The sequence below is a fragment of the Triturus cristatus genome, chromosome 3_2, assembly GCF_964204655.1.
Source record: "Triturus cristatus chromosome 3_2, aTriCri1.1, whole genome shotgun sequence".
Classification (NCBI taxonomy): Eukaryota; Metazoa; Chordata; class Amphibia; order Caudata; family Salamandridae; genus Triturus; species Triturus cristatus.
The window spans coordinates 828,374,832-828,386,855 of record NC_140584.1 but is presented as its reverse complement, the minus strand read 5'-3'; the positions used below and the strand labels follow the sequence as shown (position 1 = coordinate 828,386,855).

General features: G+C 44.0%; 1 protein-coding gene across 1 annotated transcript in view; it reads left to right on the top strand.

The window, feature by feature from the left end:
* The window catches only part of SLC43A2 (solute carrier family 43 member 2), an 86,024-nt gene that overhangs the window by 68,123 nt on the left and 5,877 nt on the right, over positions 1-12,024 (top strand). Inside the window, exon 13 of the mRNA XM_085649057.1 lies at positions 4,985-5,108. Coding sequence (XP_085505183.1) covers positions 4,985-5,108 — 124 coding nt within the window. The remainder of the gene's footprint in view (positions 1-4,984; positions 5,109-12,024) is intronic.

Genomic DNA, 12,024 nt, shown 5'->3' with positions numbered 1-12,024 from the left:
TTGCCTACCGGGTGGAAAAGCAGTTGATATGGGGGCGGTGTATGGTAGACACCGCCATCCATATTAGTAGGCAGGCGGGGTGTTGCCTTTCCGTGGCTGCGGAAAGGCAGGCGGTTTTAGCCATTGGGGGCCCGTAGTGGGCCCCCAGGGATTCTGTGGGGTGCACATGGGGGGTACCTATGGTACCTCCCTGCATTTCCATGCACAACATGGCAGGCACCGCGCGGTGCCTGCCACGTTGTGCATGGAAGTGCACAACATGCCTTCTTGGCATTGCGGCGGGCGGTGCTGAGAGCACCGCCCGCCGCAATGTCAGGAATGCAGGATGCGCCCTCCAGGGTGGCGGGCGCATCCTAATTTCACCAACCGGACCCCCGCACCAATTGCGGGCGGTCCCATTCCACGACAGGATGTCCGCCCGCCTTCCTAATGACCCTCTAAATCTGGTAATGTTAATGCATACTATGGACCGAGACAGCTTGCTACACACCAGATGTTTCCAGCCCTGGGATTTCATGTTACAAATCAGTCTTCATAATTGTCAATGAAACCAGTTTGTACAAACACACCTGATGACTGATTTGTCAGCAGAAACCCTGGCCTGGATCCATGTTGTTGAGCGGACTTGGAGCGGTCCTCAATTGTGAGTCATGGTTGGATTGTGGAGATTCAGGTGCTGAATGTTAGTTCTACATGTGTATGATCGCACCAAAAAGGTCAGCAATGGAGTGTGCACGTAGGTTTCACTGTGGTGTTAACAACATGATCATTCCAAAGCCTTTCATAATTCACCAGTCAAGTGTATTGGGCTACCAGGCTTTCAGAGTTGTAATGTTGAAACAGCCTGTGCATTGTTTGCCCAGCATTGCCATTGGCCTGCTACAGGTGCATCACAGAGCCGCTAACAAGATTTTTATGATGTGGCACACATACACTGCCTTCCTGCGAGCACCAGAGTCCAATTCAATGCTGTAGCAATGTCTCACACAGCATGAATGGGAAAATATTCGCTGAACCTCAAGTTCCAGGCTAGAAGCTGGTCTACTGTCGCTCCCCGTTTGGACGTCCTGGGCCCAGGTTGGTGGGCACTCCCTCTGATATGTTGTTTTTTGGCGAGGGCTTAGGGGCCTTGCTGGGAGAGTTCAGACCTGTCGCATTAGCCTGCCATCTAGTAGCTGTATTGGGAATACCCCTCGAAAGACAGAAAATCAATATATTTGGTGAAAGTCAACTTGAAGATGTCTGTAAACAGGCCCCTTCTATGACATCTGTAGGCCTAGTGGGTGACTCCGTGTCTGGAGTGCCCCTTGCCTCCAGTCGTAGACTTTTATTTAACATGACCATCATAAATCAGCACCATTCTAGAAGCGAGTTGCCACATGAACAGCAGATGTTCCCTCTCAAGGCTCCCAGCACACGGTAGTAGATTACCTTATTGTGCTCTAAAGTGTACCACAGATGTGTAACATTGCTTTGGGAAGATGAACTTCTCTGAGAGTGTTTTTGGTGAAATGCTTGAGCATGCCTGAACTTCAATAAAATATTCCCAGTTAAACATAGAGATTTGTTGAGTTAGACAAAAACATTTTTGCCTGTTTCCAAGACCCGAAAAGAGCTGATACCAAAGCCCTCAAGGAGGCTCCCAGGTGAGGAATGTGTACCACTTTCAACAGCCATAAAAAAGAAGGGGTTTGCGATGAGTCCTCTGCATGGCTTGGAAAGCTCTGCCGCTCTCTGCATTTTGAATGACCTGCTGTCGGCCCCCTTTTGGGACCTGGGGGAGGGGCGTGTGCTGGTGGGCACAGGAAAGACTAGGACTGGTCCTAAACAGTGGTGTTGGAGACTATTTGTCACTGGTGACTACTGGAGCCCGTCCTACTATCTGCACACTGGGCCCGGTGCATCCCTAGTGCAGTGGGTACAAGGTGAGAACTCAACAATCAACCAACACACAGAGTAACAATGAGACCCCAGTAGGTCTCATCGTAGGTCTCCAGCCGTTTGCTCCCTCTGGGTGTGGCTTTGACTGGAAACACACTGGTCTTCTCCCCCTGGTCAGTCTCTCCTCCTGCAGGGTCTGGTAGACTCCTTCCCTCTGTCAGCAGGCAGGCATCTAGGCACTAGGCAGAACTTCAGCTCCGTTAGCAGTAAGTGTAGACTTCAGACATTGTCCCTTCACCCCTGGAACAGTGTCAGTCAGGCACCAGCCCTGATTACACAGCAGTCCTCTGAGTACTCTGCAGAGCACTTAATTAATTGGTTATTAAAAACCTGAAACTCAAACAAGGTGGGGTGGTTCTCATCCCATCTTTATGCACACTTTCTAAACAGGGGATGCTGCGTCACTTTCTCAAACTTCTGAACCGGCTTAGGTAGGTTCCTTTTCAGCTGTCTTTTGAGGCTGTTCTCCAGATGCAGCCTTTGTGTAATGTGATGCTTCTCATTGCGGGTAGCACTGGGACTGACCCAAAACAATGTCACCCACAACATGAGCACAGTGAAGAGTGAGGTTTCTGCACCTGGCTGTCTGTCGTCAGCTTCTCTGAAGCAGTAATCATGGAAACGCGAAAGGGCCAGGTGACCTCAAACCCTCCTAACCTTGAACAACAGAAAAGTCTGTCCCACTCCCACACCCTAACTAACCATCAACCAAATTAAAAACTACTCAGCAGCATATTGCTGACAAAGTCTTCGTGATACTTCTGAAGGTAGTCCTGTCTCCATCCTTCTGGAGGGTATTCTCCCTTCAGCCACAGAAATGCAGACAATACACCCACTGCCTAGAAAAGCTGTCCTCTCCCTCCATCTTGTGCCATGGCAAACCACGAGCCTCCAAAATGGACCCCACTGGTTTCAGAACTCGTACTCATACACTGCACGCATTCTACACTTGACAAACATGCACGGTGTCAGTTCAAGTGTCTGGGTATTCACTCAACATCTAAACTTTATACCAGAGGGTCAGTAGGCCACACTATCACTGACTCAGGTAAAAAGGCGTGGTCACACTCTCAGTATCTAAGCATAGTATGCTGCCACCACCACATTATGTGCCATACCCAATATAGGGATAGTAGTCCTCTGTTCATTATAAGGGTATGCTTACTGCACCCCTCCAGGCTGCAAGACAGGTCCTGGACCTTGCATAGTGAGGGGTAGGCATAAGCCTTTGTGCACATGCTTGTTTAGCTTGATGCAAGGCCAATATAAAAGCCCGGATACGAGTTACACATGCAGTCAGCCACACAGGGGATGAGAACATGCCCATATCCCTGGCAGGGGACATTCCCATCCCAACACCTGGCCTAAGTGTTCCTCCAGTGAACTGTGACTCCACAAGAGGCGCTCCACATTTCAGCATAGCCATTCATCAGCAGACACTAGTTCCAAAATAAAAGTCAGAATACCAGATAAATATGCAATAGGGCACTCAGGGCAGGGAAACACACCCATATGCCATACATGGGACATTCCGGTCCCAACCCCTGGCTTAAACTTTTTCCTTGAGTGAACTACAAGTCCAGAAGAAGAGCTCCACATTTAGGCATAGTCATTCATTAGCAGAGTTAAGCTGGACTCAAGCTAGCCTTTCCTGACATAGGTTGGACTCAAGTATCACTCCAATTTGAGTGAGTATGACTACTATCCCCTCATCTCTGGTATGAGGAGACTGATGACAGAAGCATTTTTACCCGGACCTCTTCCCACTGACTCTCCCGTCTTTGTGTTGGTCATCAGTTGTGCTTTCTGTTGCCTGGGACTGTTTTACTGCATATGGCAAAAAGAAAGTGTCCATTTGGGAGCACAGAGTTCATGACCGCATACGCTAGTGATATCTGCAAGCTATTGCTTTTCAATGGTGGGCTTCTGCTTGGCTAAGTCTGGAGTAAATATGTATGCACACATTTGACTAGTTCCACCTGCTATGGCCTATACCTGCACCAGTAACCTGTGAAAACAAAGGCTAAATGTTCTCTGTGCTCCTCTCCCTGATAGGGAGAAAGTTTGAAAATGTTGAACAAAGCACCACTTTGACTGGCTCAGGTTTCCTAACTGTGCCTCTAAAGTTGGATACATACTTGTGCCCACGAGCCAGTAACCTGACATCCTCTGGGCTTCGAGAAGACCCTGAACATCAGTGCTGGGCAGACATTTGCTAGTAACAGAACCTTTCTTGGTGGTTGATCTTGCATGAGGCTGGGTACACACCTGGATTCCGGGAACACTTTGCTTTTGTGACCAAGGAAAGTGTGTGCCATCCAGAATATTAACATGACACCAATAAGGAAGATGGATTTATTTTTCCATCTAAGGAAAGGAAAGTCACTTCAAAGTGGATTATTTCCATACTTGTGCCATCTCTCTCTCTGAAACTTTGGTGATGACTCAGCTTTTGTCATCACTGCATCAGGTATATCACTTGGGGCCGGGAGCACTGCTGAGGATGCGCCAGCTGTAGGAATCGTAGGGTGATCTGGACTCAATTACAGGGAGATTAGAATCATCTAGTGGTAGTTTTGGACCAGGTAGGTGGTGGGGTCTATAATCTGGGAACCAGATCAACCGAGATTGGGGAGAACACAAAAGGACCGATTTCCCCAGCCTCTTAGCAATGGACTCTGATTTTGCAGGAGTGCTAGGTCGCATCAAAGACAAAATGACACACATGAAATTAATGTTTTTAGAGAAACAACTTCATATAAATATTGATGAATGCTGTTTTAGCATATGTTGTGCAGTACCTGTAAAGGGGTTTGACAATATTTTGGGATACCTGGTGAAGTGTCTACCTGGAGTGAAGTGCTTTGGGATATGGTGTACTATTTCTGGTAAGAGGGGTGGATGGAGTGTGTTGTGGGATACAGTGATCTGCCTCTATACAGGAAAATGGGTAGGATGCGTTTTTAGGAAGGATAGCAATGTCCTTCCTTGATGTTTAAAAGCAAGTTGCTGTTTGGGTGCTAATCCAATTTTTCTCTTCCAGGTATCCCTCGACGCAGTTTGGAAGCCTGACAGGACTTCAGTCTCTCATAAGTGCTCTCTTCGCCCTTATACAACAGCCATTGTTCTTGGCCATGATGGGGCCACTAGAAGGAGACCCTCTCTGGGTAAGAAAGAGTCAGGGGAAACCCTTAGTAAGGAAAGATGCTCAAGAAAGATTCCCTGGGTGAAGGAGAGTGCTAGAACAGTCTCTGGGCAAGGACAAATGCTCAAAAAAGATTCCTTGGGCAAGAGAGATGCTGGACGACATTCTGGGTATGGAAGAGCCACTGGGTAAGGAAGGCTGCTGTAAGGGTATCCTGGTAAGGAAAAGTGCTTGAGAGTGAAGCCCTGGAGAAGGTAGGGTACTGAACATGTCTCTGAGAAGGGACAAGTGCTCTCTAGGTAGGAAAGTTTGCTGGAACAGTATCTTTTTAAGGAAAGGTGACCAAGAGAGATTCCATAAATAAGGGAGAGTTCTGAAAGAGACACTACTATGGAAAGGTGCCAGATAAGTGTCCAAGTAGGAAAGGTACTGGATGAGTAGCTTGGTAAGGAATGGTGTTTGAAGGAGAGTCCCTGGATAAGGGAGAGAGGTGAAAAAAAATTCTCTGAATTAGAAAGGCCACTGAAAGATCTTTGGGTAAAGAAGGATGCTGGACAAGTCTTTAGGCAGGAAACCATTCTAGTGAGGGAGACTCACTGGAAAGTTTTTTGTGTAAGGAGGTGCACAGTGACACTCCATAGGCAATGGAGATTTGCAGGAGAGTGTATAAACGAAGGTGCTAGTGATTGACTAATTTATAAAAATAACAGTAACTGATGTAAGAAGATACTCTGCATGATTTGACATGTATCACTGCATAGAAATAGTAATGCAGCAGCCTCACTGTGTTTTATGCCATTACTGTATGTTCGTTGGATAGAAAACATATGCAGAGAAATGCCTGCATTACTTTTCTTTGTCGTATGCTTTGCCGTCCTCTCCCTTGGCAGTGCTTCCTCCCAACTGATGTATTGTATTTGGCAATAAATTATTGAGGAAACTTTATGTTAGTGATATGTGTTACTGTAGATACACATGCTCTGCATACTTCTGCCATCTAGTTTTGTGCTCAGATGTTTGCAAGTTGTTTTTCTTCGAAGAAAGGCTTTCGAGTTGCGAGATGCACTGTGAATCAATCCTCAGTAGGCAATGTGCATGACACCGACTCCATGTTAGCTTGATTTTATTTTGCCATCGGGCGCTGACATGGCTCAGAGACATGATGTGTTCTTAGTGTTTATGCAGGCGTGCACGGTGAACCATTGACATATATACTCGGATAAACCTTTGTTGTATGCATTTGCCTTCGTCATTACTCTATACCAAGACCAATGTGACCAATCGACTACCCAAAATCCAGGAACCATGTGTCCCTTCACGTCAACAAATCCCACACCGAAGAATGCAAAGCCCTAAAAGGCAATGGAACAGTCGTTTTTACAGTACTGCCTCCGGTGAGAAGCGAAGTGAATCCCTGACAAAATATCGAAGGTCAGAATATCGACCTACAAAAATATTGCAGCGAGAATATCTAAGTCAAGAATATTGACATCCTATCTACATTATGGTAAGTACAATAATATCTAGAAAAAAATATCGATGTCAAAAAAATCGTTGTTAAAAATATCGTTTTTTATTTAAGTTAAAAAAATTATGTAAAATAAAGTAAATAATACATATAATTATAGTAAACATAGTTAAAATATTTTAAAATGTTTAAAAATTGTAAGTAATATATATATAATGTAAAAATAAACATACATATAATATATAATGTATATACTTACTAATAATTTTTTATAATTATTTAGTAACATATATTTTATTAAATATCGTATAAATTATAAATACATATATACACATAAAACAATAATATCAACAAAAATTCAATAAATATATATAACAAATTAAAAAATATATTTTTTTGATCTTTTTAATATTAATTATATACTACATTAACTAAAATAATACAAAAAATATTAGATAGCGGAGATAATAAAATTACTATTCCAACCCCAAACAGTGGAAGAGTAGGGAAAATGTTGGATAATATAGGGGTAAAAATTACTATTCCCACTCCAGGCAGTGCAACAGTAGGGAAAGTTTTGGATAGCGTAGGGGTAAAAATTACTATTCCCACTCCAGTGAATGCAACAGTATGGAAAGTGTTGGATAGCGTAGGGGTTAAAATTACTATTCCCACTCCAGGGAGTGCAACAGTAGGGAAAGTGTTGGATAGCTTAGGGGTAAAAATTACTATTCTCACTCCAGTGAGTGCAACAGTAAGGAAAGTGTTGGATAGCGTAGGGGTTAAAATTGCTATTCTCACTCCAAGGAGTGCAACAGTATGGAAAGTGTTGGATAGCGTAGGGGTAAAAATTACTATTCCCAAGTCAGTCAGTGCAACAGCAGGAAAAGTGTTGGATAGCGTCAGGGTTAAAATTACTATTCCCACTCCAGTGAGTGCAACAGTAGGGAAAGTGTTGGATAGCGTAGGGGTAAAAATTACTATTCCCACTTCAGTGAGTGCAACAGTAGGGAAAGTGCATAGGGGTTAAATTAACATACTTATTAATTACATAATTTTTGTAAAATAAACAACATATTAAATGTTTTACTTCCCAACCTATTCCCCCATAAACACATAACCCGCTACACATATCATTTAATTGTCAATTAATCAATTAATACAAATTAATCACCAAATAATAATCAGTTAGCAATACATTAATTTCCAATAACAATAAATAAAAAACAAATATTAATTAATTATAATTAAATTACTTCCCACCCTATTCCCCTATAAACCCACAACCCACTACACATACAAAATAACATAATTAATTTAATTAGCAATTAATAAAACATAATTACCTATTAATAATTCATTATCAATAAATTACTTCCCACCCTATTCCCCTATAAACCCACAACCCACTACACATAAAAATTAACATAATTAATTTAATTATCAATTAATCAACTAATAAAAAGTAATTACAAATTTATAATTAATTAACTATAAATTAATTACCAATAACAATACATTAATAAAACAATACATTAATTATAATTAATATGATTAGTTAACCAATTAATAACAATTAATTACCGATTAATAATTAATTATCAATAAATTAATAACCAATAACAATAAATAAAAACATATTAATGAATTATAATTAAATTACTTCCCACCCTATTACCCTATAAACCCACAACCCGCTCAGATACTAAAATGCAAAATTTCCTTTAAAAAATTACAAATTTCTAAACATTTAATACATATATTTAAAAATAATAAAAATACAATACAAAACATGTTAAACATACATAGAAAATACATACTAAAATACATAACATTAATATAAATATCGACCTTATTAACAACGATATTTTTGCTAACGGTATTACTTACTTCGATATTACTTACGTCGATATAAAAAAAACCGATATTACTTACCTTAAAGTCTATATTCTGGTCAACGATATTCTTGACATCGATATTCTGTCCCTGCGATATTTAAAAATCGATATTAGTGTAGGTCGATATTTAAAAATCGATACTTTGACTGCTCACCAAGTGAAGTATGTTTGGTCGGGTCACTATTACATTTGTAGCCTCTGCCTCTTCCACAACTATGCCCATGTGAAGCTTGCCTCTACTGCAGGTTAAAAAAAAACTCCACCAGCAGCTTGTTGCCGAAATGCCCGACATGTTTAGCAAACATGACCCCTTTTGCACTGAGTATGGTGAGGACGCTGGCCCTTAGTCATCTTGCCCCATTATCTCTCACCTAACCTAGAGGAAGTCTTTTCTAATGACTCTGCAAAGAGGAAGAAGGTTTCCCCTGACCTCCAAAACCAGCGGCCTGCGATTGAAGACCTCCGTCAAAAGTACGGTTGGCTCTGTCACCCACTTCAAGCCTCCCAATCAGCCTCATGCTGAGGCAGAGCACTGCTCCCAAGGGAGTTGAGCATCAAGCCACATGCACAAAGCATCACAGCCTGCAGTGCCCTCATCACCTTAATGCGCCGTTTGACACTGAACGAAGAGAAGCCCTCAGATGCAAAAAAGGACACAAAGTATATTGATTCTCTCAGCCATCAGCACTAGACCTGAAGGATACCTCCTTTCACATTCCCATCCATCACGGCCACTGGCAATCATTACCAATTCAAAGTGCTTCCCTTTGGGGTTAGCACCACTCCAGGGGTCTTCCCAAAATGCCTAGCAGTGGTGGGTGCCCATTTAAGGAGTGGGAGCATCCAGGGTTTCCCCTACCGCTACAATTGGCTGATCAAGAGTGCAGGCAAAGAACATTGACTAGCCCATACCCAAGCTGCAATCTCCATGCTTCATGGCCTGGGCTTCACTATAAATGCCACAAAATCTCCCGTACAACTCATATCGGTTCAACCCTTTCTGGGGTTTGACAGTGTAGTCACAGTCAAAGCCTACCAAGCCAGTAGAGGAGAGGATGTTGGCATTCCAGTATCTCTTATCTCTTTTTCGGCCCAAGACTTAACTCACAATTAAAAGTTTCATGCGCCTCCTAGGGATGACCTCATGCATCGCCATAGTACCTCATGCCTGGTTCCACATGCGCCCGTTGCAGTAATGCCTGTTGGATTAATGATCACAAGCAAAGGGTCACTGGGAGGATCTAGTACTGGTACATGCCAGCGTACATTGCTCTCTGCAGACGTGGAACAGTGGCAGCCTAATGCAGGGCAGGCCTTTCTCAGACCCCATTCCACAAGTCACCATTACCACGCACGCCTCTCTTGTCGGCGGGGTGGGGGGGGGGGGGTACATCTTGACCATATGACAATACAGGGGGCCTGGGCCACCCTTCACCAGGGGCAGCACATCAACTATCTTGAGATACTAGCCATACGCCTTACTCTCAAGGCCTTCCTTCAAGTCATTTGGGGCAAAGTCGTACTGATCAAGACAGACATTACCGCCATGTATCTCCTTAAGAGGCAGGGTGGTACCCACTCCGCCGTCCTCCTCTAACACAGGAGACCCTGCACTTGGCCTACCACTGGGCCCTTGCATATACCTTTGGCAGAGCCACAAAGCAGGACACATCAACAAGTTCACGCAAGTCCAACTCCAGTACTTCAAGCACTTGGGCACCCGACAGATATAACTGTCTGCTACTCCTGAATACGCAAACTGCCCAAGCTTCACCTCCAGGTACCCACAGTCCTTCAGCAAAGCACTTTGAATCAACTGGTCAGGAATCTTTGCTTTCGCTTTTGTGCCTCTCCTACTCTTTCCATACGTGGTTCAGAAGTTGGGGCAAACATCTCTTAACACTTTTCCTGGTAGCCCCCATGTGGGGCAGACAGCCTTGATACTTAACATTCCTTGAGATGTCCATCAGCCCTCACAAGAAGATCCCCAACAGATCGTACCTTCTAACACAGAATCAAGGCCAGATCAGACCCCAGGCACCTAAATCTAGAAGTCTTGCACCGGAGGTAAATCTACACTTCTCACAAGAATGCCCTAGTCCTACCATGTGCACCCGCCAAGCTGCAAATAGAAGAGGTTAGTCCATTACTGCATCTCCAATCACTTTGACCCTCTTAAACCTGGTGTCCAGGATATTATTTGTTATCTTTTCCATCAGCATAAGTGAGGCCTTGCCTACACTTCTGAATGACCACACCTAGAAGGTATGGTCTAATTCATGCAAAACAGGGAACACTCCTCCTTCTTTCGTATCCCAGTTATAAGAACTGCATGGGAGGCCTCAAAAGGGTTATCCCTCCCAGAAACCCATATAAGCATGTTTTAGTAGCATGTTGTACTGTAGATTTACAGGCACTCATCCTCTTCAGAATCGCGTGGCTCTATTGGCACATCCCTTCTTTTTCAACGTACTTCCACAAAACACTTGGTGCACTATACTATGTTCACTAGCCTTTCCGTACTTACTTTCACCCACTGCGAGAAAAACTAACTTGGTGTCTGCCAATGCGCATTGACTACTAAGGGTGGAATCACGGTGCATCACAGTACATCCTGTGACTTGAAAGCCTTTCTTTGAAGAAAAGCAACTTGCAAACATGTGAGCCCAACACTAGATGGCAGTAGTCTGCAGAGCATGCAAATCTAGAGCACTACACGCTATGAACAGGTGCTTACTGTATAACATTTTGCTTTAATGCAGAACTGCAACACTTTAGAAAAAATAAGGTATAAGTAGGCCACCTCCAACGGTATACTTAAAGCACTTATATTTTAAGCAGCAAGGGAGTGCTTTTAGGCACTTTATTAAAATTTCTTTTTTAAGTTTCACAACCTTGCACTTCCCGTTTGCGCTATTTTCAGGGGGTGGAGGGGATGTAAGGAAAGATCAAGCACATTATTTCTAGTCCAATTATTTGTCCAGTGTGCCCACAGGCCTGCACTGCGCTACAAGGACAGAAATTAAGGCATCAAAATATGTCCTCCACAATGCTGACACAGTCCTATGGTTGTCTCCCACTCGCCTCCTCACAGTTCATGCCCCTGGCTATGGAAAGGTGCTTTTAGTGACTATGGGCACCATTAGCATGGCGGGCGGACTATGTCCGCCCGCCATAGCCCCAGGAAATGGGACTGCCCGCAATACATGCAGCGGTCCCGCAGTTACAATTAGGATGCGCCCGCCACACTGGCGGGCACATCCCGCATTGTTCACATTGCAGCGGGCGGTGCAGAAAGCACCACCCGCCACAATGCCAAGAAGGCATGTCATGCTCTTCCATGCATAACATGGCAGGCACCGCGTGGTGCCTACCATGTTGTGCATGGAACTGCAACCCCATGTGCACCCCCCACCCCCCAGGATTCCTGGGGGCCCGCTGTGGGCCCCCAATGGCAAAAACCGCCTGCCTTTCTGTGGCGGGAAAGGCAGGTCCCCATCTGCATAATAATATAGATGGCGGTGTCTACCAGATACCGCCACCATATCAAATGCTTTTCCGCCCGGTAGGCA